General features: G+C 37.1%; 2 protein-coding genes and 1 long non-coding RNA gene across 7 annotated transcripts; 2 read left to right on the top strand and 1 right to left on the bottom strand.

The window, feature by feature from the left end:
* Positions 1–1244: 1244 nt before the first annotated feature.
* On the top strand, positions 1245–3878 carry LOC108985709. Its single transcript, XR_001995239.2, has 2 exons — positions 1245–1538; positions 3454–3878. It is a non-coding gene; the product is annotated as an uncharacterized LOC108985709 (long non-coding RNA).
* A 5007-nt stretch (positions 3879–8885) lies between these two features.
* On the top strand, positions 8886–11423 carry LOC108985708 (protein LITTLE ZIPPER 3). Of its 3 annotated transcripts, none has more exons than XM_018958111.2 (2): positions 8886–9653; positions 10893–11423. In XM_018958111.2, exon 2 carries the CDS (start codon positions 10935–10937, stop codon positions 11160–11162), a length of 228 nt encoding a protein of 75 aa, XP_018813656.1. In that variant the 5' UTR covers positions 8886–9653; positions 10893–10934; the 3' UTR covers positions 11163–11423. The 3 variants fall into 3 exon arrangements, with proteins under 3 accessions (XP_018813656.1, XP_018813655.1, XP_018813658.1); XM_018958110.2 differs by lacking the exon at positions 8886–9653 and adding an exon at positions 9767–10508 and having other exon boundaries at positions 10893–11409; XM_018958113.2 differs by lacking the exon at positions 8886–9653 and adding an exon at positions 10535–10644 and having other exon boundaries at positions 10893–11409.
* A 3249-nt stretch (positions 11424–14672) lies between these two features.
* Positions 14673–27898, bottom strand: LOC108985707 (CAAX prenyl protease 2). Of its 3 annotated transcripts, XR_001995237.2 has the most exons (9): positions 27532–27897; positions 27284–27343; positions 26904–27116; positions 25953–26064; positions 18787–18858; positions 18612–18674; positions 17536–17613; positions 15289–15508; positions 14673–15058 (listed from the first exon to the last, which is right to left on the bottom strand). XR_001995237.2 is itself a non-coding variant. In XM_018958109.2 (8 exons), exons 1-8 carry the CDS (start codon positions 27733–27735, stop codon positions 15375–15377), a joined length of 936 nt encoding a protein of 311 aa, XP_018813654.1. In that variant the 5' UTR covers positions 27736–27897; the 3' UTR covers positions 15060–15374. The 3 variants fall into 3 exon arrangements, 2 of the variants coding, with proteins under 2 accessions (XP_018813654.1, XP_035544476.1); XM_018958109.2 differs by lacking the exon at positions 14673–15058 and having other exon boundaries at positions 15060–15508; XM_035688583.1 differs by lacking the exons at positions 14673–15058; positions 18612–18674; positions 18787–18858 and having other exon boundaries at positions 15060–15508; positions 27532–27898.
* Between the last annotated feature and the right edge of the window lie 34 nt (positions 27899–27932).

Below are 27932 nucleotides of genomic sequence, written 5' to 3' on the forward strand. Positions count from 1 at the left end.
CATTAAATGCGACGTGGCCTCTTCTCCGTGTTCCCTTTGTCTGGTGATGCATGCCACAGTTTTCTTTCATTTCTCTCTAGCCTTCCTCCGGATCTCTTGCCTCGACCCGATTTGTTTGTCTCAGTTCCGATCTGGGCTTTACTTTATAAGCCCAAGCTTATGTGATCGGACTGCGCCCTATCAGTGGCCCAACTCTTGCATTGAACACTCCCTGCCGTCGTGGGCCGAAGCTAATGATTTTTCCCACATCACAGTTTAATTGCAAGTTCATCCAGCTAGGTCACTCCTAATGAAATCCCCAACAAGTAAGGATGCCACTGTAATTACACTCTTAAATACTAGCTAGGAATTAATATCTTGCATTCAACTCGATCCTTATTCTTTTGATGCATTAAAAAAGGTATACCGTTTGCTCATAGTATTAATATGGGTGTTACATAAATGACCGATTGGAATAGGCTAAGTGAAAGAGCCAAGCCTTCATGCATGTAGTTTAATATGCAATTTGGAGATCATGAATTAATCAAACTGCATGATCGATTTTTCATAAGAATGTCTCATTGGCTTAGAAAACCACACGTTTTGCTTTTTACCTATTTCATTCCAGAGAGATTTTCGCATTGAATTATCTATCTATTAGTTAAAATAATAAAAAATATTATTAATTTAATTTTTTTTATAATTTTTTTTTATCTAATTTAGTTTTCTCATATTTTGCAATTCAAATCTATTGTAAATTGTGTAAACTCAAGCACCAATATATATATATATATATATAAATAATAATTAGTTGTACAACTATTATGTAGCAACAAAATGAGAGATAAATTAATATAAAGTATTCAATGGAGGGTGAATAATGACCATACAAATATAGAGAGTTACTGTAGCTAGCAAGCAAAATATTTTGTATTCAATGAAGGGATTGTTGGCTAAATTTTAGTTTGCATCTACATTTGGCTAAGCTAATGTAAATGCTCTATGCAACATGCAACAGACTAACAAAAGTCAACACGTCTGTCCATAAGAGGTCATATCTAGGTAGCGTAATATTAAACACTATACTCTCATTTTATTTTTATTTTAGTATATAAGATATGATATATTTATTATCAGGATCTGTCACATCTTATATAGTGAAATAAAAATAGAATAATAATGTGGTTTATAAAATTTTCCATATAGACAACAAACGCACCGTTTTCTCCCACCTTTCGCATTCCATTAGTCACCCAAATCAAAACGACAAGTCACACAGGCCAAGCAAACTTTTCAATTCGGAGCGCACCGTATAGTCCACACGTAGATGGAACTATGCGCCTGTGTTGGTGAAAGAGCGAGAAAATCGAGGCCGCCGCCGTTCGACCTGATATCCGACCTCTACGATCATCGTCATCAGCGCATATAATCGGCGGAGCTAGGTTTTTTCGCAATCAGAGGCATCGGCTTATTCACCTTCAGCTTTGCTCGAAAAGCAGGAAGTCACTTCGCGTGTTCAAGATCTTCTGAGATCTACCCCTTTCATCGATCCCGCCAAGGTACTCTCTCTCTCTCTCTCTCTCTGGCTCACGTACAAAACTTAATTATTTTTTTAATTGGTTTTCTAACTTAGTATTTGGTCGACGGGATAGATATCTTAGGAAATGGCGAAACAAAATTTTAGTAGTTTTGAACTGAAGTATAAGTTCTTAGCATGCTAGATAATTATCCAACGGCGGAGAATTTATGTTAGCTTGGCTCGTTTTTATTTTGTTTTAACGATAGAGGCATTTCCATTGTGTTCTATTTTGGAGGCATTTCCAATTACTGTTCTTTATACGATTTGCGTTGAGAGTCTTACGAAAACGAAAACATATTTATGTGCATATCTAGCCAAAATAAAAATATAATCTTGTGTTATTTGTTTAATTTGAAGGAGTATCTACTCGAAGAGTGATCTTGGCGCTGGGATTTTCAACGATGACTTGGACAAACTTTTGCCTTTGCTGTCTTAGGTTTCAAATTTCAAGTGTACTTGGGTTGGGTTAAACCTAAGATATCAAAGAAAAATTTTTTGAATGGAAGAGGAGCGAGAATCCAGAAAATCTACAAAACAAGAAAAGATCAAATTTATGTATCATAAACTCAAGAACATAAGGGTGATTTCAAATAAAACCGAGATTGTGTTAAAGACCTAACCATTGATCCAAAAGTCCTAGGACTGTCGGATACTAATTTGGTTAAGTTTTTAACTCTCAGGATCATAACATTCCACTACGCTTCCAAATCCGACGTCCACGGCAGCCCATTCTATCGATATTGACCCGGTGTTAGTCCTTTCCCTTTTGGCAGCTTCACTCATCTATCTGTATTCAATAACTTAACACCACGCCCATACATAGTACCAAGGCTTTTTAATCCAGCCTATAGGTCGCTCCCTCGTTGACTTGGTCTCTGCTTTGATACCAATTGTTAAAAATCCAACCATTGATTCAAAAATCCTAAGATTGTTGGATACTAATTTGGTTAAGTTTTTCACCCTCAGGATCATAATAGATTGAACTTTCACAAAAGATATTGTACATTTTTTTTCCAGTTGTCACTAAAGAAACACTTTCTTTTTCCTCAGGGCTACGATATTGCAAATTTTATTAATCAACTTTTTTTTTAATCAACTTTCGGCTGATGAATACCATTTACAAAGTAAGACACTAGCGATTACAACAATTCAAAAGCCCAAGTCTTGTAAACTACTATAAAGAAACATTTTTTCCCACCATGAACGAGATGGAAGCATCTTCTTGCACTTGCATGAGTAAATTCTGTAGAAAATTGCTTCTTTTTATTTTTACCATGCTGAAAGCATTTTGAAGACCATCTTCGTGTTTATGGTCGCAATGGGAAACGTCTCTGTGAGAATATTCCAGTTTGTTCCTCTTGTGAAAGAATGAGGGGAGATCCTTCGTACATATTCTAGCCAAATTATGCTGTATGTTATCCAGCTCTCTGTATGGAAATATATATGTAGTAAATTAGCACCTTAACAGGTAAAATCCTTAAGTACGGTGTTGGCAGGTGGGATCATATACCCATTGTCGGTCTGAAGAGCCCTACCTTAGTGTTGTTCAATGCCATAAAAAACATATAAAATCTGTAAGCAGGTCTCCTTTTTTTTTCCTTCTTCAGAAAAAAAGAGAAGCAAGACTCATTGTGCTTTCACACCTATTTTTTCTTCCAATGATTCTCCAAGACTTAATGCCCATAGTTAGTTTGAAGTTTAAAATTATAAAAGAAATTATTTGTAGCATTTTCTGTTCTGTTCTGAGGTATAGGATCTCTCCCCTCTCCTGTTCTGTGTCTTTGGTTGGGGTATTTGGATCTTGTAATCCAAGTGATAAAATTCTCTCTTTCAATTTGCACTGCTCCCGTAGCCGTTATTTTGAAGAAAGCCTCTAAGCTATGCTAATTCCGCAGGTGACTCTAACAGAAGTTTTTAGGATGACTTGCAACTGGATATGTTGGATAATGTGCTACTTATGGTAGCTGTGGAAGAAGAATTTGCAGTTGACATCCCGGAAAATGAAGCCAACAAGATTTCAACCACAGCTTATCTCATAGGCTACCTTGCAACCCCATCCACAAGCCAAATGGGATTATCTTTGTTGCCAGGTCAAATCTTGTTGTCAAACATAGGTATGTTCTTGTCCATCAATATGGTGTCCGTCGATGATATTTAATGACTTTGCCACATTCCTATGCTTCCTAAAATCTGAGCACCGTGCTTTTAAATTCATAATGATGTTCTTAAAAGTCAAATATGGCGATGCTGTTGTTTTCTAAACTGTTTGTGATGTGAACTTGGAGTTTCCTCAAATTAGTGAATAAGTTGTGGTTCTTTATAGCACGGCTGTGGATAAAAGTAGACAGCAGTAGAGTGGCCCCTAGTGGATTGTGATTGAAGTGTAGTGAAAGTGTTACTCTTTGGGTAAATAGGACTCGTGCATCTTTCTTTTCTTTTCTTTCTTCTTTATTTTTATTTTTCCCAATCCTGTTCCAATCTTAATGTAACCTGGAAATGGAAGTAGCCGTAGAGACAAAAGGATAAGCCAAGTTGAAATACAAACACAGTTTGATGCAATTTTGAAGTGCAAATGACTACGTTACTGTGGATATAGCACGCTTACCCAGTACAAAAGTTGTTTGCTGTTGGACAGGTCTTAAAGGAGCATGATGAAAATGCTAATTTTTTCTTGAGTGAAAGCTCACGAGGATAATTGCAGTAATTGTGTTGACTTTAATGATCCCTGTATCTTACCTGTCCTCAAAGTAAAGCCACACGACGCTCTATGAAGGCGGCTATGGCTAAATCAACTTAAACATCTGTTTTTTAACCAGTGAATAACTACTCTAGTTGCTTGATAGAGAAGGAGGACGTAATAGTAGTTTCATTCGAATGAATAGTCAACTGTTGTGCACATTTCAATCTTCTCTTATTCTTCTATTGACTGTTCAACGCAATGGCTCTTGTATGAGAACCATCCTTGAGCTCCAACTCTGGTTGAGATAATAATAATTCGTTGGGAATATTTGAAACATGAAAAAACAAAGTGTCCATGCTTTGAGAGGCTGCCGTACCCTTTTATGTTTATAGTGGTTTTCTAGCATTTAACAAGCGTAAATGATGCCATTTAGATAAATCCACTGGCAAAATAGTGAAGTCCTTTATAGTTTATTCTCATAATTAAAAAAAAAATACCAGAAAAAAGTGACTTCTTGACTTTTACAAAATCTGTACCAACCAATGGAATGGAAGATCGGACTCTTATTGCAAATATTTAAATTGAAAAATTATTCTCATCAATCACTAATATCACTATTTCATATCCCACATCATATGAAAAAAAAAAAAAAATGGGTGTGAGGTGTGAGAGTGAATAATGACTTATGAGTATAATTCTTAATCCAAATATCATGTTTGAAAAATGGCAGGACATCTTCTTATTTGATAAACAAAGTTAATCGAATGATTGTGGTGGTATGAACTCACCACCTACCTTCATTTAGCAGCTACCTCCCAAAGCATTGAATAAGAATTACAAGTCCATGTCCAAACTCCAAACCCCAAAGGGAACAAGTTCCCAACTCAGCCGCGTGAACATAGCGTGTTGAAGATGTTGTTTCCATGAGTGCTGATCTTTACAACCTGTGGTCCCCTAAAATCGCCAATCCTTACTAATGGCAAGTGATGAAACCCTAAAATCAAACCCCTACGTTCACGTGTAGGATTCAAATATTCAATGCATTTACTAACCCCTAATAATTGTAAAATTTCATCATTAGCCATGCAGGGATTGGTATTATGTGAAATCATTAAAATGACCTCAGACCAAAAAAACAAAAGTAGGGAGACTTAAAGGCTCGCAATATTGATGAGGTAATGCCCCCACGGGGCTGCTTAAAACAACCCAACACAACTCATTACCTGTGGGTCACGTAATCTATAACCCCTGCCAATAAGATCACAACTCACCCCATTGATGAAAAAGATTAAAAAAAGAAAACAACTTAGAAAGTATACAGCAGATCATTAAAAGTCTCGGATGGTAAAATGAGTTAAGTTTTTTATGAATATTAATGAATTAAAATGATGAAGTAAATTTTGTATCGTTTATTTAAGATAAATTTAGATATGTTTATATATTAAGATGAGTTTAAATGTATTTATGAGAAGTTGAAAAAGATTATAAGTCCCGCATGTACAGCGATATTGAGTTTAATGATTTGAGAATTGAGTGTTTAGATATTCCATTTAGATTAAAATTAGACTAAACTAAAATCAATTTCAAACGGACCCTTAATCTTAAACCTCACGTGTCTTGCATCAATGCTGTCCAGTCAAATCCCACAGGTCAACTCCTTAGCTCCCAACGGGTGATGCAATCATCTCTCTCTCTCTCCCCCCACATGATTTTCTTTTGGTAAATGAAGGGTCTTTACCACCTCTGCATAATTGTAATTATAAGCAATGCGAAGAAGAAGATGATGATGATCATAAGTATTCATGAATGCATGTTATTGTTATCTATGGCCATACAAAATCTTTTGAGCACTGCCATACACATTTATGGAGACAAACCAACCTCACTCCCTTTAAATCATAACACCCGAAAAAGAATTTACTTTTCTCTAATAAATTGAAGGCTGGGCTCAAATTTACTGCAAAAAGCAAAAATGCTTTTATTCAAGAAGAGTTGAAGGATTACTAGAGGGAGGAAGAAACCATTATTAATGGGGTTTTGCCATCATTGGTTGTTTCAGACTGGATTTATAACCCTATATTAGAGAGCCGAATTTACTTCCCTCTTTGCACGTTTTGACAGAGCCCTTTTGCCCCCCCTATATTAATTTGACTGTATCCTAGTTTGAATGATGGATAGGCTGCACCTGCCACGTGTTGCTGGTTTGAGATATGAGCGAGCTAGAACTGAATTTAGTCGAGCTAAGCAAAAAGTTGGAAACCATGAGCTTCAATGAGCCAGAAAGATGGTACTGATCACTATCCATGGCTGTTTTAACTTGAAAGTCATTCGAGTGAGTAACATTGCAGGACTAGAGTAGAGTAGAGTAGAGTAGGGCCAAAAAAAAAAATGTTCCATATGCTCTTTGTTTTTTTTTTTTAAATAAAAAATTATTCTTAACAGTTACTATTCAACCCTTCATTTATAATATTTTATAAAAAAATATTCTCACAAAAATATATTTACATTTTATTAAAAAATTATAAATATAAAATGAGAAAATGAATAATAATCTATACATAGCATTTTTTTTTCCTTATTCTAATTTATTGACTTTTTCAAAATTTTAAATTATTGAAAAATCACGTGTCTTCTCTCGATTTTAGGACAGGGATTTTCTGGCTTCTCTGATTAAATTATTGTCTGACATTGCAACATATGATTCATGGGTTTTTTTTTTTCCCTCTAATTTTTAGGTTTAGTTTAGATCATCTCAGTTTATTTTACTTCATTTTATTTTATTATTATTTTTTTTTAAAATTTTTATATAATATATAATAAATAATTTAATTTTTTTTAATTTTAAAATAATAATAATATTTTATTTAACTTATTTAAAATTATCTCACTTCATTTCTAGGTTTGAGATTTGTCGGCAATGCAAAACCTTAAATTATTTCCCAAACAACTGTGTTATCTTTTGGAATTTCTCCAGTTTTCTTATTTGTATTTGTCTAATAATTATAGTTTAAACAACAGGGAGAGGTAAGTCAACCGACAATATGAGTAACTGGGAGAATCATTTTTCCATTCTTTGTATCAACATTGAAAAAATACTTCCGCAGATCATGTTTCTCACTTATCCAAAATATATTTTCAAGCACGAGAATCAAGTGTATTTTTTTAATAGTTTAGATTTAAAAATAAGTTAAGATGATTTATAAATAATATAATAAAATTTAAATTATTTATTATATTTTATGTAGAAATTTGAAAAAATTATTTTAAAATTTAAAAAAGTTGAATTGTTTATTATATTTTATGTGGAAATTTGAAAAAGTTATAATGATGAGATGAGATGAGATGAGTTGAGATAGGTTACGAATACAAATGCGGATTGTGTTTCGATATTGAGCTGGAATGAATTGAATTGAGTTCTTTATAAATAATAATAAGTTGAGTAATAGAGGAAGTTATGTGGGGTCATCTAAATTGAGTTTAAAATATGTTTAGATGTTAAAATGAGTTTAATACTTTTTATAAAAAATTGAAAAAGATTGTGAGTCTCACGTATAAAAATGTTTTAAATTAAAAAAGGTAATAGGTCCCATGTGTAAGAAGATTTTAAATTAAGATGAATTTAGTAACTTGATAATTAAGTATTTGAATGTTTAACTCAGTTTAAAGTTAGACTGAACTCAGCTGAGCTGAGTTTGAAAACCAAACACAGCTATACTTTAAAAGAACAACAAATTAAAAGCTCTGATAATTTCTATATGTATAAGTCGGTGTAGATAATACACTTAGTAAAATAATTATATGATATAATTTGATTTGAAAGATAAATTTTAAAATTTAAATCTAATAAATTAAATCTTATCATTTAAGTGATATGTGTATAGTGTGTTCTACGTGACTTTATAATAAAATAAATTTTGAATAGATATATATATTGGAGAATAGCCGTTAAGGGCAATTGAGCAATTCCAACACTGCCAGCCCATGGATTGAGCATCCATAATTACAATGAAGAACCCAAATGAAGGGTGATATAGAACGAGGTCCACGAGGGGGTGACAAAACTAGTTGACAATTTCACCCTTTGAAGAAAGACGCATCCAAAAAAATACCTCCTGTCAACCATGATGTTTCACGTTAAGCTACTCATAACCCATGAGGGATTGAGGGTGGCTGGCCCCAACTCTCATCCGAAACCCCCCCTTTTCCATTATTTCAAGCTCACCCCTATGATTTGGCAGGAATTTTTTTTTTTCCCCACTTATGATCAGAGATACTAGCTTGGCATATATATGATTATGATTATGATTCTTATAGCATAAAAGCAAAAGACCATCAACGTTGCAAATAATGCAAATTATATGACCTGAAATGGTCTTTTGGTTGGCACACATAACATTTTCTATGATGCAATCAATATGCATCTTTCCAATTACACTTATAAATTAATGGTATATGACTCTCTCTTGTTATATAAAATATTGCACATAAAATAGCATGAATGTTTGCTTGGAAGACAAAGCAAAAAGAAAAAAAAAAAAAAAATCCAAGATTCAATTATAATATAATGACCCCTATACATAGATGTAATCTATGGTACGAGTCTAGTTGGTGTAGTCGTTGACAAGGATGACATACACATATGAGCCTGAGGGAGAGAAGAGAACCCACAAACAAGTGGCGAAGTTTGTCTTCTTCACCCAATTTCTACAAAGAAAACATTTACAGCACAAGATGATTATTGCCAACAGTTGCCAACACCAGAAAATTACGAATAGGAACAGCAATAAAAGGGGAGACTAGAAAGAAATAGCAGGAGAAGAAGAAGAAATAAAACAAAAGAGTAATCGATGACGAAGGAAGGATCAAGGAAGAAGGGGAGAGGGGGAAGGATGGTGATGATAGTTGGAAGCCAATCCAAAGCATCATTGCGAATCTTGGGACGGACCCCTAGCCCACCATCATTTTAGAAGCCCTAGCAAAAGCCACATAATTGTCCCTCTCATAACCCATTATGGTGAAGAAGATAGGTTGGCCAAAATGCCCTCAGTTGTTTCCTGCCAAAACCCCGAGAAAATCATCATCATTCCCACGACCATCATCATACAACCAAAATACATTAAAATCTTTTAGGCTCCTAAGCCCCTATTAAGCCGCCTTCCATGCTTACACATGCATGATTGTTGTGTCAGAGAGAGGGGCATGTCCCCCCACACCCCCATGAGCCCTCTCTCTCTCAATTTTTGCTCTTCTCCTGATTTTTGCTCTATAAATTAACGGCCTATTTGTTCTCTTTGTCCCTCACTTCTCTTCACTTTCACAGACTCTTCCTTGGTTTTTATTTTTGTACTGCTGCTTCTAGTTAGAAACCATATTGCTTCCTCGACCGAGGTTCCTCTAACCAACCACCTTGAAAAGGTGATCTTTTTTGAAAAGATAAAGAGAGAAGCAAAGACAGAGGCCCCCACCTCTCTCTCTCTCTCTCTCTCTCTCTGACTTGTTTTCTTTCTTCGTTATCTTCTTTCTTTCACTAGGAAAGGTAGACATGGTATTCTAGATGGGGGTGCTTGTTTTAGTAGGAAGTCTAAGCTAGTTGATCTTGTTCTCTTTGTTGTCTAATGCCGTTATCCATCTTTTCCATGTCTCTATTTTATATGAGAACTGCAAGAGGCCGGGTCACATTGTTGGGTTCCTCTGTTTATCCCACCTCATTTTGGGGAGAGAATGTCTTTTGAATGTTTCCCCCATCTTGGATTCTCCAACATTTTGTTTCTCCTTGCTTCTTTTTAACGAGTTATTTGTCTTTCTCTAGCTCCATGGCTGTCTTCTCCTTTTTCTTTTTTATTTTAATCTGTATAGTTTTACTTTCGGCCCACTGCTTTATTATTTTTTAGAAAGGACGCACTCTTCTTAGAATCTTAAGTGTAGTGTATGCAAGTTTTAGAATGGTACTTAATAGATGCAAATACAAAAGCAAACAAGCTTCAATCTTCATTTTGGCATATGTTACGAGCTTTATCCTTTTCTTTCTTGTATGGACAACCGAAAGAATTCTAATGAGTGCAAATATGGACAACTGTTATTCCATCATTGTAATTCCTTTTGGATTTCAGACAACCCCCCATTTGCTCTATTTATTTGTCATGGTGGTCCAAAAAAGATCAAGCTGCTGTTAGCCTCCTCCACCTCTTCTGGTTTCCTAGCTAGGGCGTTAGCTGTAACTAGCAAACCAAACCGTAGAATAAAAGCAAGAAATTTCCATTGGTATTGGTTGTAAGTTGTTTTCGAATCTTTTAACTTGTGGTTGGAGTGAATTCTTTCTCTTAGCTTATCTCTTGATTCCATCCATGTGTTCATTAGATAATGGAACTGGGGTGGGGGCGCTCTTGATGCCTTTCCTTTCCATTTAGTAATATTTCCTCCTGTTCTCTTCTCTGTAAATACTAAAGATTTTTTTTTTTTTTTTTTTGGGTTCTAGATATTCAACTTGACAGTGGATATTTTGTTCAGATGCCCTAAAAAAAAAAAAAAGGATATTTTGTTCAAATAAAGTATAGTATATTAGTACTATCTGTTGTGGTGTTTTATAATTTTTGTGGCAATAAAGAATCTTATTTGGAGATACTCTTCTGATGGTTTCTGTCGTTTTGGTTTCAGGGGCATTGCAGGCAGAATAGAAAGTCTTTATCTTTCATAACAATGGAAAGGCTGAACTCAAAGCTGTACTTGCAGAACTGTTACATAATGAAAGAGAATGAGAGGCTAAGGAAGAAAGCACAGCTTCTCAACCAGGAGAATCAAGCGCTTCTCTCTGAGCTCAAACAAAAGCTCTCCAACGGAAATCCAAAAACCAATGCTACAGACAATATTCCTGACCTCAATCTCAGCTCCAGCTCGAGCCAGAATCCTTCCAGTTCCAGTAACTGATCACGCAGGATATATATCATTGACTCCACTTAGACTTCCTTGCTCTTTTTGTGTAAAACCATGCTCAGCAGTCTTAGTTCCAGTCCCAGTTAATATAGGACAGTAGAAGTATCTTTCTACCAAGGTCACTTTTGCTTTTATTCCCCATCTTTTATCATATCTTCTTTTTTGGGGTGGTAAGAGATTGATTACTACTGAACTACAAGGATGTATCAGGCTATTTTCTAGAAAGACATATAATATTATCATATTTTTAGCTCTCTCTCTCTCTCTCTCTCTCTCTAGTGAACTGGGCTTTTAGATCAATGTAATGTTTCCATTAGTTGCTAGCTATATTGGACCGTACTGGCTCTTTACTCCTGATATCAGAATCCAGACGCCCTGCTTGAGGGTTTTTTTTGGATTAACGACATTTCTTCCATCCTTCCCTATCTTTCATCCTTGTCCATGCTCGAAAAATATAGCGCAATAAATTCCAAGATGCAGCATTTGAAGGGAAATTGACGGTAAACCTGATAAGATTCGCCTCTATACTTGTTCATAGACTATTTGTTTTAAAACTCACTGCTCTTATAATCAGAAGAAAACCGCATCGCACAAAAACACATCTCAAACCCAACACTTGAAACGTTCGTAGGTGGTCCTAATTATCAACAATCGCCTGTGGGCATAATTGCCTATCCCTAGTCAATCGAGCAATTATTACCCTCCGTCTGCTAATAGCTGTGAAAGAACTGAACCCAAACTCGCAACACGTTTCCTATGGCTTCTAAATTTCATCCCTGGCGTTTCAAGCAAAATCTTGGTCACCTCTGTTTCAAAACTCTATATGCCCTTTAATTAAATCAAAGACCCAAGTAAGAATTAAAATTGTTCAATGTAAAGGCAGACAAGGTAGCCAAATAGCATTGGTTTAGCGCATGTCCCTAGCTTGGCCATCAATTGAACTGTCCATATTGTAACTGTTGGTAGTGGTTAGATCCATGACCAAGTGGTGTCCACATGGATGAGAAGTTATTTGTGAACTCTCCACCACTAATATAACTCTTGATAAGTTATTTAACTTTCACAAATTTAAAGAAGTTAATTAACTTGTAAGAGTGAAAACTCTTTAAATAAGAGTACGTATATTAAGTGTAAGAGAATCTTAAAAAAAATAAGTACTCTTCTTAGAGAAACTATTTAAATCTTTTGATTTTGAAGCGTAGAATTTCTAATAGCCTCTTAAACGGTATAGAAGTGTAAACAACAAAGTGACGTGATCTGTAAGACAAATAAATATTCAATTTTGCTCCTTGAAGTAATTTGATTTAAACTTATTTAACAGCAACTGTAACACAGATGTCGGATATAACTCCTTTGCTAACTTCTACCACCAACTACAAAAGAAGCTAAAGAAGCTAAGGATATGTTGATCGTTTTTTTTCTCAGAGGATAAAACGTTTAAAAAAAAAAGAAGAAAAACAGAAACTTAACACGGAAAAAAAAACAATGCAACACGGAGAGAATAATGTAAGATCAGAAAAGGGCCTTTTCATTCAGATTCTGTCTGAGAAGAGAGTGATGGGAGGATCTAATCAACGGTAACGTCATCAAAGATTCAGAAGACAAAGTCAATGGAGGTTTATTAACTTTGGCAAAGTGGTAACCCACAATATCAAACTCATCGACATGACATAGACTCACGGCAGGCATATGCCAAATTGACCATCAAACCAACACCGTCCGATAACAACAAAGAATGTCTAATCAAAACTCGATTGCATCGAACTATAACCTCCTCAACCCCCGTGGCCCTGCGCTTTATACAACTCTTCAGCCTCAGAAAACCATGTCAACAAATTAGCCAAGTCAAGTTGAGAAGCTGAATTAGTGGGCAGAGGTTCAAATGACCTACGGTTACCCTCGAAAACCAAAAATGGGATGCCATGAATGTATAATATGACGTTTGGATCTCATAAATATATATTAAACACATCCATTTTCATAATACTTTACATAATTATATTTTAAAATAAAAAATATTTTTTATAAAATAATTTATAAAAATAATATTATTTTATAAAAATATTCTCATTTTAAAACATATATTATGAGATGTTATCATTAATAAAAAAATAAAAACGTAAATATTTTGAAAGATCGGAAGGGGACCATTGTTTTTAGACAATCTAGGATTTTCTTTTTCTCCCTTTCTTTTGATTGGTTGGTTGGTTCCCAAATATAGGTAAAACTTAGACAAGATGGACACAACTTGTCACTATATAGTTAAAATAGGGCCGCTATATGGGTAGGACTTGTCCAAATATAAGATTTGCCAAGTTTTTGCTCAAGGTACGCTGCAAATTCTGACTCATCATAACGATATTTAAGACTTTTGAAAAGCTCAGAAGGTAAAATTTTTCTTCTGAACTCACAGAAAGCAAATCGAGATGGGTAGATATAGTTCTCAGTGTTAGTGCAGAATAAACACTTGATGGCTGTTGGATAGATAAGACTCATTAATAGACCTCCTAGAAAAAAAATAAAAAAATATATAGGTCTATGTCTAGGCTTATCTTGAGATTTTTAGATCCTAATTATATCAAATAAATTAAATAAATTGACATAAAATTTAAAAATTAAATAAAATATTATTAAAATATTATTTTTTAATATTATTATTATTTAAAAATTTAAAAAAATTAAAATTTTTATTATATTTAATGTAAAAATTTTAAAAAATTATAATAATAAAATAAAATAATATAAATTGAGATTACTTTTCAATCTAAACATAACCTAAACGTTATTCCACGTAATAACTTATCATCGTTCAAGTTTATTGATTCCGATTAATCCCTATGTCGTATTACATCTTGGACAAAAGTCAACGTTCCTAACAGACATAACAGAGAGTTGTCGGTGCTGGACGACGAGAGAGACGGTGACGCTCGAGGGTGGTGGGCGACAAGAGGGAGGGAGGAGAGCGCGGGAGATTCTGGGTTTTATACGTGCTATGTTCAGCAGGAAGAAAAAAAAAAAAAAAAAAACAACCACGTTGGGTGTGGGGTGTTCATTGATAAACAGTGACTGATTAGTAGAAAAATTATAACAAGAAGTTTATGGAATAATATACGAGAGGATTTATATCAAAATAAGTTAGGGTCAGTCTATTTCAAAGAAATTACGAGTCTAATAATGTTTTTTTTTTTTTTTTTTAGCAAGCACGTATTGGAGAGGAAGAGAATAAAGAATAAAAACACGTCCCAAATCCACCCAAATATGAATACCTGTAAATTTAAATACTCCTAATTTCCTAAATCACCAACCCTCTCGACCATTTACACATTATTATACCAATTACTAAAATTAACATATAACTTATACTCAAAAAAATAAAAAAATTGACATATAACATTTTAATCTAATTCTAAACGTTAAAATGTATGAAAAATAAGCGAAAGCAAATTATGCAATATAATCTAAACCATCGGATCTTATCAGAAGATGCACGATACAACTCTTTTAAAGTTTATAGTTGGTCTTCATAGTTTAAGATGCAAAGCACAAAACAGCCATTAGTTAAAAGATTAAATGTGCACTTCTCCCTAAAATCTTCTATGCTTCTCTAATTTATACGGGACTAGAGAGGTAAAAAATTTCTCTTCGACCTGAAAGAAAAGTGTATAAAATCACGAGTAAAATCACTATTTTACAGATTGCGAGGCATGAGAATGCATGCTTTCAACCTTTCTTTCACATGTTTGTTAACTCTGTTTTTGTAATAGCTCATGAAATGCATTCTCTCCAACCTCTACGAAGAAGCCATAATAAGAATCCTTGGAAATCTATATTGGAAACTGCCATTTTAGATCTAACTTCCCCGATTCATGGCAAAAGTAAAGGTCAATTACCTGAAGGAGAAAAATAGAAGCAGCATGATATAATAAATAGAATCGTAATACTAATAAAATCTCAAGTGTAACACCTCATAACGCCGCTGACGTGATGAGCATTGATATGCTACCACATCAGCTACAAAGGAAAAAGTAATTTGCTTGGGTGCCCGTCACATCAGCAGTATTAAGAGGTGTTACACTGATAACGTAGAGTAGGATTTGTTAATGAATGAGACAATACACACCACAAAGATTGCATCACTTTCGCTTTTCTTTTTCTTTTCCTTTTCTTCGGAAAAAAATAAAAGCTATTTTGAAAAATGGCGCATAATCAGCTCCAAGAACAATATCCATGCCAACATTTGCAATTATTAGATCTATAATTATACAGATCTGGGCGTGTCATTGGAAAAAGAAGTGAGAGGAAGCCAACCATTCCTGCAACAAATGCAATGCTTACCATACCTGAACCGACCATGAAAAAAAAGTGAGCTTTCACAAAAGAGCTTCTTGAAGATAATAAAATGTGCTATCAGGAACTTGACATTCAAAGTTCCAAGGATCTGACTATGAACAAGTTTAAATTTGTAACCATACATCATTACGAAGAGCAAATTAAATAGATGATTGTTAAAGACAGAACATAAATCTTGACCAACATTTAAAAGAGGCTGCAGGTGATTAATATATCCAAAACTTCAATAACTTATAAGTTTTCACATTCATTCTTAACTTTGGGCAGAGCATTCAGAGGAATCATCTGTTCATATTCATTTGCATGTACCAAGGACAAACAAATCTCAATACACAATACAAAAGTAAAAGCAATTCATAGGAATCATTCGTTCATAGCTTTAAGATTTGCCCATACTTAGAAGGTTACTTATTTTTTCTTAATATCAAGTTTGAATGCAGTATTTTGAGGTATGTTTTCAGTTCAATGTGCACACAAACAAGAAATTACATTTTGAAGTAGAAAAACTCTACTTGCAACCGGCTGGAGGAACCCCCGTGTAACCGGTTGCATAAAAAATTTTATTTTTTCACACCCTCTCATTTCGTTCCCCCTCTCTCTCTCTCTCTCTCTCAATTTTTTCGTTACTCGTTCAATACTCGTTCTCCCCTTCTGATTTTTTTTCTTCTCCCCACTCTCATTTTCTCTTTCCCCCAGCCATCAACACAGAGGCTCTCTCTCTCTCTCTCTCTCTCTCTCTCGATTTCTTCCCTTCCACTGCCACCACCGTTAGCCTCAAGCCATGGCAAGCCAAGAACCACTCCAGTGCAAATCTTGCTCCCACCCATCTAGAGTCAAGCATCCCACGGCAGCAAGGCCACCAGAAGCTCCATTTCCCCATTTCTCCCTCCCTCTCCATCTTCTATGTGCCAAGCCGTAAGCCTCACTACATTTTCTCTCTCTCTCTCTCTCTCTCTCTCTCTCTTCCTCAGTCGATCTCTCTCTCGATTTTGTTTTAGATTCGAAGTAAAATTCATCAAACTCGACTAAAAGAATCCAGAAATGCGAACCATGCAAAAGGAAATAAATATGTTACATTAGCAAAATCAATTTTTGCTGAGCAACCAAATGCTACGAAATGAAATTAATTGTCGCTGAAATTGTCAATCAATTTTCCAGGGAAAGCTGGAAACAAATACCCAGGAAAAAAAAAATCCAATTCTATCTCAGTCACTCGAGAGATGGTCTTTAGCTTCTTAGAGTCAAGAGTCACATTGGGCTGAGAAACTGGCACAACTATTTTTTTCTTTAACGGGTGGGTGTGAAAATTTTTCCACTGCATCTACCATGATGTTTCCATGCTCTTTGATAAGGGCGTCAAGAAATGGAATCAAGGCTATGAGTTGCTTCCGATCGAGCTTGGAGGGTGAAGAAGATGAAGAGGGAGTGGTTGGAGCAAGTCCCAAGGAGTTGGTCTATTGGAGTTGTACTCATACCGAAAGATAAAGAGAGGGGAAGCAGTGGTGGGTCCCTCTCTTTTTGGTGGGTCTCCTTTTATTTTAATCCAAGAAATAAAATAAACAATAAACAAAGCAGCCGGTTGCACCGCGGTTTTCACACCCGGTTGTACCTAGCAGAATTGTTTGAAGTAATAGGATTGCAATTCTTGTTAATTTAAACTCAGCTAGTTAGAAAATTCTAACTATTTTCAAAATTTTCACCCAAACAAAACCTAAGATCTAATTTCTTAACAATTGTAGTTCATGCTTTTCCATATGCTTTTGTACTTACTAAAAAAAAACTAGTGCTTTTGTACGTGTAAGGAGAGATAAACCCTTCTCTGGCCTCCCTTATGAAGTATAAATTGTATAACCAAAGACAAAGCAAGAGCACCAGATTCAAGAAAGATCAAAACTGCTTGATATGAAAGATAAATGCCATTTTTTCTTTTAAGAAAAGCATTAACCAATATTCTGAGTGTTGTTTTAATATGCTCAAATCATCTGTGCTCGGTTCAAAGAAAAAATAACTTGCATACCATTCCTCCGTGAAAACAGCACTGGCAGTCCCATAAAATTGCAAAACATATGAGCAGCTAAAGGAGCTATCAGATGTCCTGAAACGATTAAAAGTACGCAGTGGTGAGGTAGAAAATTCAAATGAATATAGAGACCAACTAAGCCCTCAATCCGTAAGAATGAACAGTTGATGAGTACTAAATGCATGGACCAGGGGACTTTACAGGTCAGTAATTTTTTAACAAGAATAACATCCGTGTTAGGCATCTAAGGCTACGTTTGGATAGTAAGGTGATCACTAGTGAAAAAATGGTGAAAAAGTAATAATAAAATATTGAATAGTAGTAAAAAGTAAGTGAAAAGTAATAATAAAATATTGAATAGTAGTAAAAAGTAGTGAAAAGTAATAATAAAATATTGAATAGTAGTAAAGTGATCTCACTACCCAAACACAACCTAAATTAAATGCTTTCTCGTAAACGACAAATTTAGATAACTTGTGGAAACATGACCAAAATACTTTTGGTTTTATCAGTGGAAACATGACTAAAATACTTAATAACAACCAGGTACAATCTATTTAGTAATCACGATTACATAATTTTGGGGGGGGCAGTCTTACAGAGAAGGATGAGAGTCTTAAAAGAGGTTCTTCCATTTTCATTTTAAGTTTTACAATTAAAACATTAAAAAACTATCTACTACCACTATACCTACAAAAAGAAAAACTGACTAATAGTGGGTTGCTATATGATTTCCATATAATAAAATCGAGTGTAACACTATGTAATATGCATGTCTGCATCCACTAAAATTATTACCAAGAAAGTAATTTATTTGGTTGACCAACTGGCAGCATGGCTCGGCAAATTATAGTAAATTATGTATAGCCAGTTTGGATTCATCTCAACTCATCTCACTACTATTCACAAATTTGAACTCACAAATCTCACTACTATTTACAAACCATCTCAACTCATCTCATCTCTCAATCCAAATGGAGTTCAAAAAAATCTTGGAAGGCAGCAAACAGAGTTCAAAAAAATCTCCCATCACTCATCTTAGTTATAAGATGCAGATGTGTCCAAAAACTCACCAGTCCGAATGAAGAGGAAAGATGCATATGACCCAAATATTACCGTGTAGCCAAGCTGGAGTCCTGGAAACCACACACTACACATATAACCGGTTGAAGAAATTGACATCTTATGGATGGAATATTAAATTCTGTGACCTATGTGTTCTGTGGAAAGAGTAAATCTTGCGCCTACCTACAACCATGGAAGTTTTGACCAAGCTATAGTTTTGCTTGCTGTAGAACTCCATTAAATGGTTTAGATGTGCTGCAAAATATGTTTACAAACAGTGAGTCTGAGCATGACCAATGATCAGAATGGATGTTTCAACCTTCAAGGGCTCAAATAACTTTTAAGCAATCCATCTCCTACCCTTTCATATTAGCAACTCCCAGTTTTTTTATAGCAGTTGAAGGTGAATCATCATAGCTTCTCACTTTAAAACATTGTTGGTAAAACTGCGCTTAACTGCAAAGCACCAAGCAGTTCACTTACCAAAGTTTAAGTGATCTATCTCCTACCTTGCCATATTAGCAACTCCCGGTTTTTTCATACTTGAATTTGAAGGTAAAAGCATGCTTAAGTGCAAAGCACCGAGCAGTTCACTCACCAAAAGCGAAGCGCATTTATAAAAGTGTGCGTGAAGTGAACTTTTAATTGCGTTTTTTAGTGAGCTCAGAGTGCTTTTTGGAAAAAAAAAAATTGTAAAATATCAATCCTGACTATTATTATTCATTTGGACCACTAAGTTAAATGAATTAGATGAGGAAGATGATGAGGGTTACAAATCTTTTCATGACAATGATGATGGTCCTATCCTTAATAATGAGGTTATTATATACTTAGGCCTCATTTGTTTTCACAACTCCTCTCAACTCATCTCATATAATCATTATAAATTTTCCAAATTCTCACACAATAAAATAAACAATTCAACTTTTTCAAATTCAAAAACAAAAATAATATTAAAAAAAATATATTCTAACAATATTTTATTCAACTTCTAACTTTAATCTCAATTCATCTCATCTCATCTCATTTACGAAAACAAACGAGGCCTTAGAATTGCATTGTGTTGCTAATGTTAGCATAAAGTCAATACCTATAATTCTTGTCCTGTTTTGGTCATTGCCTTTTGGTTATATTTTGAATCAAATATGCATTACATTTTAACGATGTCCATCAAATATCATGGTTGTGTACTTATAAAAAAAAAATATCCTGGTTGTGTATATTTTATGAATATTTCATATTTATAAAAAGTGTGCGTTGTAGTTCAATGAGATGTGTGCATGATGTGCTTTGCACCTAGCTCTAGGCAGCATTTGCACTTAAGTGTGTCTAGTGCTTTCACTAACATTGTTTCAAGAGTCATGTTACACACTGCACTCCTATCCCACTTTCATCTCACTATATAAAATGTGGCATGCTTATTAGCACCATTGGATTTTCCTTCAACTTTTAAAAAATAAATTCCAAAGATTGATGGGTTATTTTTTTTTTTTGATCAGTAAAATTTAATTCTCATTAATATGAATGAAGATAGGCATAGCCTATGTACACAGGAAGTATACCATAGAAAACACCTAAATACATTCTTAATACACTAAGTTGTGGCTAAGAACTCCTGTACACTAATTTCATTAAGAACAATAGCTGAAAACCATAAAAGTAAAGTGTGCAGGAAAAAATTATGTAGCTCCTCCTTTGTTCACTCCCTATCTTCAAAACATCGTGCATTCCTTTCCATCCAAACACACCACATTATGCATAACAGGATCATTTTCCAAGCTGCTGCAACCTGAGAACAACCTTCTAAACCCTTCCAGCAAGCAAGTAGGTCAACCACCTTTGCCGGCATAACCCACGCAACATCAACTCTACTAAATATCCCATTCCACAACTCTCTCGTCACCTCACAATGCAATAAAAGATGGTCCACTGATTCACCATGGTTTTTGCACAAATAACACAAATCCATCACAATGAGACCCCTCTTCCTTAAATTATCCGTGGTTAGAATTTTTCCTAATGCAGCAGTCCACACAAAGAACGCTACTTTGGAAGGAACTCGCGACCTCCAAACACTTTTCCACGGGAAATGTACATTACCTTGCGACGTCAGAATTTTATAATAAGTTTTGACTGAGAACTTCTTATTGTCCTTACATCTCCATTGTAACCTGTCATCCTGAGCCATTAACCTTTCTGAAGAATATATCAAGCTAAAAAATTCAGAAACCATGTTCATCTCCCAATCATGATTGGCCCGAGTGAATAAGATATTCCACTGATACGAATCTTGGGCCAACACAAATAAATCCGCTATTGAAGCCTCCCTATTAACCGCAATGTTATAGAGTGCTGGGAATGCTCTCTCCAAAGTCTGCTCTCCACACCAAATATCCTGCCAAAACTTGATGCGTGTGCCCTGTCCGACCACACATCTAGTATTATTTTTAAAGCATTGCCATCCCCCCCTTATATATTTCCACAAACCCACACCATGCCCCCCCCTCACTTCATTAGTGCTCCAACCCCCCCAAGCACCTCCATGTCTCGAGTCTACAACTTCCTTCTACAAAGACTCCCCTTCTTCTTGATACCTCCATAGCCACTTCCCCAAGAGAGCTTTGTTGAAAGTCCTTAAATTGCGCAATCCCAAACCACCGCTCGAAATTGGAGAACAAACTTTATTCCATTGCACTAGGTGGAATTTAGTTTCTTCCCCTATACCTCCCCACAAGAAAGCCCGGAATAACTTCTCGATACGATGCGCCACCCCTGCTGGCAGTGTGAATAAAGATAGAAAATAAGTTGGGAGATTAGATAAAGTACTAGTGATCAATGTAAGTCGCCCTCCCTTTGATAGATACAATCGTTTCCACCCAGCCAACCGTTTCTCCACTCTTTCTATAATACCTTCCCAAATACCTCTAGCTTTGAAAGTGGCCCCCAAAGGAAGGCCCAAATATTTCATAGGCAAAGAACCCACTTCACACCCCATCGTTTCTGCTAGAATATTGATATGAGGCACCACTCCCACCGCCACCATCTCAGATTTGCCCAAGTTAACCTTGAGACCCGTCACAGCCTCAAAACACAACAAAAGTGCTCTTATGGCTTGGATTTGGCCCAACTCCACTTCACAAAAGAACAGTGTATCATCTGCAAATAAAATATGTGAGATCATAACAGAGCCATAAGTTCCATTGCCTGCCGAAAAACCCACCATAAAACCTCCATCTACAACTGCCTTGACCATCCGACCTAGTGCCTCAATAACAATTACGAATAAAAATGGAGACAAAGGGTCCCCTTGTCTCAATCCGCGCGAGCTATTGAAAAAACCCACCGGAGTACCATTAACTAGCACTGAAAAACGCACAGTAGTTATGCAGAATCGGATCCATGAAATCCACCTGTTCCCGAAACCACATCTCCCAAGTAAGTAGAGGAGAAAATCCCAATTGACATGATCATAGGCTTTCTCCATATCAAGCTTACAAAGTATGCCTGATTTACCCTCCTTTAACCTCTGATCCAAACACTCATTAGCAATAAGAACTGAGTCAAGTATCTGCCTCCCCCGAACGAATGCATTTTGAGGTTTCGAAATGATTTGCTCCATTACCACACTTAATCGATTAGCCAAAACCTTCGAGATGATGTTGTACACCCCACTCACTAAGCTAATGGGACGAAAGTCATCAATTTCCACCACTCCCTGTTTTTTCGGAACAAGGGCTATGAACGTCGCGTTTAAGCACTTTTCAAATTTTTGGAAAGCATGGAATTCAACAAAGACCCGCATAACATCGCCTTTCACAATTTCCCAACAATGCTGAAAAAACCCCATCGAAAACCCATCCGGCCCCGGAACTTTGTCTTTGGCCATATTTCTAATGACCTTATGCACCTCATCTTCTTCAAAAGGTCTTTCCAACCAACTCACACTCTGCATGTCAATGGACTCAAAAGGCAGACCATCGAGCTTTGGCCTCCAACAAGATTGCTCCGTTAGCAAATTCTCATAGTAGTTCACAATGTGATTCTCTAGATCAAGGGGAGATGAAAGTACTTGATTACCTGCCGTAAGAGTCTCAATGGTGTTGTTACGCCTATGAGAATTGGCCACCCTATGGAAAAACTTCGTACATTTATCCCCTTCTTTTAACCAAAGGGCCCTGGATTTTTGACGCCACGATGTTTCCTCCATCAACAAGACCCTCTCCATTTCAGTCACCACCACATTCTTCCTCAACAAAGCCTCTTCAGAGGCATTTCCCAACAACAACTGTTCCTCCAATTCCTGAAGTTCCTCCAAAAGGATTGTCTTCTGATTGTCAATATTGCCAAAAACTTCCATATTCCACCTCCTTAAGTCTTGCTTCAGGGCTTTTAGCTTACCTACAAGAATGAAACTAGGGGTACCTGAGAACTGATAAGAAGACCACCAGTTACGAACTTTCTCAGCAAAACCGTCCACTGCTAACCACATATTTTCGAACTTGAAATACTGGCGACCCCTATTAATGCCTCCACAATCTAACATTATAGGAAAATGATCCGAGCAACACCGGGCCATCCTCTTTTGATACAACTCCGGATAATGGGCTTCCCAAGAAGGAGAGACAAGAAACCTGTCCAATCTCGACCAAACCCTACTGTTGGACCATGTGTACTCACCCCCAGCAAGTGGAAGATCCATAAGATCCAAATCAAACATGAACTCGGAAAACTCCTCCATGGCTATAGTGTGACGAGTATTCCCTGATCTCTCGCTTGGAAAACGTGTGATATTGTAGTCCCCGCCCATACACCACGGCACATCCCATAGATAATAAACCCCCGCCAACTCCTCCCACATCCTTCTCCTTTCTCTATCTAAATTTGGCCCATATATGCCTGCAAATGCCCATTCCCACCCGTCTACTACACTTTTAAATAAACAAGCTACTGAAAAAGTCCCAACACACTCCTCTATCTCCTCCACAACTCTTTTATCCCACATCAAAAGCACCCCACCCGATGCTCCATCCGACGCTAAGTATGACCAGCCCGCATAAGAACAACCCCATAAACTACGGATAAGTCTTCGATCAACGATCCTTAACTTTGTTTCTTGAAGACACACCATATCCACCTTCCACAATCGCAACAAAGATTTTATGCGAAGACGCTTGTTGCAATCATTAAGCCCCCGCACATTCCATGAGAGGATCTTAGGTTTCATGAACAATGGTTAGCCCCCTCCCTTTCGTTCTATCCCTACTGCCACTTCCCTCCTTCGCTTCATAATTTATAGAACATTGTAGTCTTTTAAGTTCCCTATCTCTCTTTACTGCCGACTTCAATCTACTCTCTTCAATGGCAATAATAAGAGCTCTAAACTGCTCTTCAAAACCTGTGCAGGACACTCCAGCCCAAACTTGCAACTCCTCCACTTTCTTGAAAACCCAGTCTGGAATTTCAGAGTTGTGACTAGGATGGAGCACTCGTAAAGGTTCAGCCTCTCTTCTGTCTATGCATCCCTCTTCGCATATGACTAACTGCATATCATCATCTTCTGACTCCTTCGTTGCTGATCTTACTTCTCCTTTCTTCTGACAGGGTGTTTCAACACTATATGGGCCCACTACTTCACCAGCCACCACTTGTAACGAACCTAAATGGTCACTGGGAAGATTCTGAGCCACCACTGCTGCTCCTTCGTCCACTACGGCATCGGTGACAATGATCTCCTCAATCGCACAAACTTCCAGCCCCATTGGTGTGTAACAAGAGTCGCCAGCCTCCATCGCACCTCTCTGTGCTAGATCCGAAATATTTGACTCAATACCAGCCGTATTATTACTCTTACTTGGGACAACAGACTCTGTTTCACTTTCCGCACTCACCATCACCTCCGCCGTTAGAGCAACTGTCCCTTTTACGGTATTGCTACCCTCCGTCGCAGCTTTCTGTGCAAGGTCCGTGTCATTTGCCCCAACTTCAGCCGTGTTTTTGCTTTTTCTCGGAATTTCAGACATTTTCGCAGTCTCTAACAGCATCGTCGCCTCCGTCGTAAGAGCTCCCACCTCCGGCGAGGTTGTCTGAGACGACGCCGGTAGCGGCGGCTCGGCCTCACCCCCCGATGGGCCAGCTTCCTCCTCTTGGAAGCGACGGCTTGTCTTCCTCCAGTACGGGCCAACTGTGTTTTGGTTCTTTCTGGGTTGAGGCCCAGACTCAAGTCCCGTAGCCCATTGGCCTACTCCCTTTCCCTTCCCCTTAACTATGGGCTCCCTGGCCCATTGGCCTACATCTTCCCATCCCTGATCCGAGCCCAGCTCACTCATCCCATTTACTTCAACACATCGTTTTAGCCATCCCACTTTATAAGTTAATTCTCCCAATTGTTTCTCCATATCGCATAAAGCCTTCAGCATGTTTTCTTCTTTCAATGCGACAGGAGCTCTGCCATCTCCATGCCGCAACTGATCATTACCCAAAGAAGTGACAGGGCCTTGCTTCAGCAGACCTACTCTCTCTGCCCAGTTCACGTCTCCAGTCCTCTCCATCTCTCTGCTGCCTCGAAGAACTTCACTGTATGATCCATAATTTATATTCTGCAGAGACGTGACTGGTGGAAACAGCCGTGAACCACCACCATTTCCAACTTCCTTCAGCACCACCACGAGTTTTTTCCACCCCACTCTATCCCTGTCCCCTGGTATGAAGATGAAGTTCCGGCGTCCCCCTCCACCATACTCCACCAACGCCATATATTCTCCCCTAGAGTTGATGCAACGTTGAGCGATGTATCCCCTATCCCCATCCCTGTGTGCAGTGTAGAAACCCTTTCCCTCCCCCTTCATACATTCCTCCAGCGCCTTGTAAAACCATCATAGTGGGATAGGAGTAGGACAAGGGTGTAGTTTGTAGAATTTTCCTTGTATCAGATGTGAATGTAAGTTTCAAACAATCGCCAATTAGTGCATAAATGGATACTTTATTCCTAATGTCCATCTAACTCCTAAGACACAACAATGATTGTTATAAAAACATAGGGCGCCACAAAGCTCTAGCCTCTCAGCACATAATGAGAAATGCCACGTAGTTATTTCAGTCAAACATTTAGGAGTGGTTTGGATAATGAAACACTTTTAACTCATCTCATCTCATCTAATTATTATAACTTTCCCAAACTTCCAAACAAAATATAATAAACAATTCAACTTTTTCAAATCCTAAAATAAAAATTATATTAAAAAATTATATTCCAACAATATTTTATTTAACTTCCAACTTTTATCACATCTCATATCATCTCAACTCAACTCACTATCCAAACCTCCCCTACATGAAATGTTGATACTTACCCAAGCTGAAGAAAATTGGGCAGAGATATATGACAGTGTATGGTTTAAATCCTCCACATAGAAGTAGAGGTATCATGCATGCTCTAAAAACCAGCTCCTCAGTAAGTGGTGCCTGTTCAGTAAAGCAGTGTCAGAAATCAAGATAATTGAAGATCCTTATTGAATTACAAATAACCAAAAAGAACTTGCGGGAAACTACTTGTAGAGGGCATGTGCACCCCCGGGATTAATCGGAATGCTATTCCTGAACACCCAGTGCCAATCAAAAAAACAAATAACCAAAAAGGATTCACCCTGTGCACCTCCACATGACAATCGTTAAATAACTAGTAGTCATGATAAATTTGATAACATACGTAAGCAAAGTAATCATGACGATTTTTTTTTTTTATTGGCATCAAGTGTCCGAGAATAAAGTCGCGACTAATCCCTGGGGTGCACAGGCTCTCGGTAAAGAGTTTCCTGCAAATGCACCTCGGGTAATTCACGGGAAAATTATGGCACTTAAAAATTGTTTGCACTCAAGAGGATTTAAGCCTTAGACCTGGATGGAGCATACCACCAAGACCAAGGCTCTTACCACTTGAGCCAACCCCTAGGGGTCGAAGAAACTTGTTATATGGGATGCAATAAAGTAGGTACACAATTCAGAAGGCATATCGTTAAGGGATAAACATGTATGACTCTCTCTCTCTCACTCACTCATGTTCCTATCTAATGGACATTAGCAATTTTCAAACTATATACTACACCCCATCCTACTCCCATCCCACTTTGTTTTCAAATGTTTATGAGTAGTGTCACATCAGCGTGCAAGGTACAGTGTTTAGAACTTCTCTTTCCAAATTACTTTTGTTGTTTATGGTAGATCATGTTCATTTATCATTTTCAATAGCTCAATTACAACTATAGATCATTGCATAAAAACTTAAAAAACAGAGTTAAACTAACCACAACAAAATTACGCCAAGCCAGAACATTGGAAGTAACTGAAACTATCGAGGCAATCAACTTTTGTATGATGATTTTGATACACTCAAGGGAAACACCTTCACTGTGATTCACATTGTCCCTCCACGATTCCACCAATACCAGAGACTTGAGCACCAAAGATCCGGCGTACATTAAAGAAGTCAAGAAAACAGGAAACACCACAGCTTGCCACTGATTCGTACACAAAATCGCAATTCAGCAATACAAATTAAGCAACCACTCATTCTTCTTCCAAAATCAACATAAGCAGAATAAGGAGCTCATCACTCACAACTTTAGCAAACATTTAAGAGGAAAACGAAACATCTACAAAAGTTACGAGTTAGTACGATACTGACAATATGATCCACTTGGATTCCGTAAACACCGAGTAGAACCGATGCCTCCTTCCTTCTTATCTGACAGAATTCAACATTAAGAAAAAATAATAATAAGCTTTAAGCAATTTTTGTCTTACTGAAGCAAAGCCTATTAAATGGCACACGGTATATGGTAGTCGCTATTTCTCTTTGGCATCAATTACTAACGGACTTTCAGTGAACTCTCAAAGAAGTGGAAGTAAAGTGGTGAGGTGGTTGGAGCTTACGGGAAGGATGAGGGCGCAGATGAGGAGTGAAACAATGGAGGAGATAGCGGCACATACGAAGCGTCGGATCATGAAGCTGTTGAATGAGGGAGGACGTGGGAGGCGGAGGATCAAAGTAGGCGCGTAGAGAATCGCAACGTAGGACAAGGTCATCGCGGTACAGGCCACCACTGCCGTCCCCTTCGAAACGACCTCCTCTTCCATTCCTTTAGGCTTAAGCTTCTCCAAAACCTAGAGAGAGAGAGAGAGAGAGGAAATAAGCAGGGATTGCTTGAATAACTGGAGGAGCTGGACTTTTTTCCTTTACGGCTGTTCGATTACGGGCTTTGGTTGACCCATGGAGGACTGCTTGGAATCTCTCTCGGAATGACTCTTATAACCAGATAACAACGGTCTTTGTT

Source organism: Juglans regia, chromosome 3, assembly GCF_001411555.2.
Source record: "Juglans regia cultivar Chandler chromosome 3, Walnut 2.0, whole genome shotgun sequence".
Classification (NCBI taxonomy): domain Eukaryota; kingdom Viridiplantae; phylum Streptophyta; class Magnoliopsida; order Fagales; family Juglandaceae; genus Juglans; species Juglans regia.

Excerpts from the sequence above, each read along its gene's own strand:
- LOC108985708 (XM_018958111.2), top strand. The coding sequence starts at position 10,935 with ATGGAAAGGCTGAACTCAAAGCTGTACTTGCAGAACTGTTACATAATG.
- LOC108985707 (XM_018958109.2), bottom strand. The coding sequence starts at position 27,735 with ATGGAAGAGGAGGTCGTTTCGAAGGGGACGGCAGTGGTGGCCTGTACC. Across the intron at positions 27,117-27,283 it reads GAATCCAAGTGGATCATATT|TGGCAAGCTGTGGTGTTTCC; the intron begins GTCAGTATCGTA and ends TGTACGAATCAG. Across the intron at positions 15,509-17,535 it reads GCTGTTTTCACGGAGGAATG|GTATGGTAAGCATTGCATTT; the intron begins GTATGCAAGTTA and ends TGGTCGGTTCAG.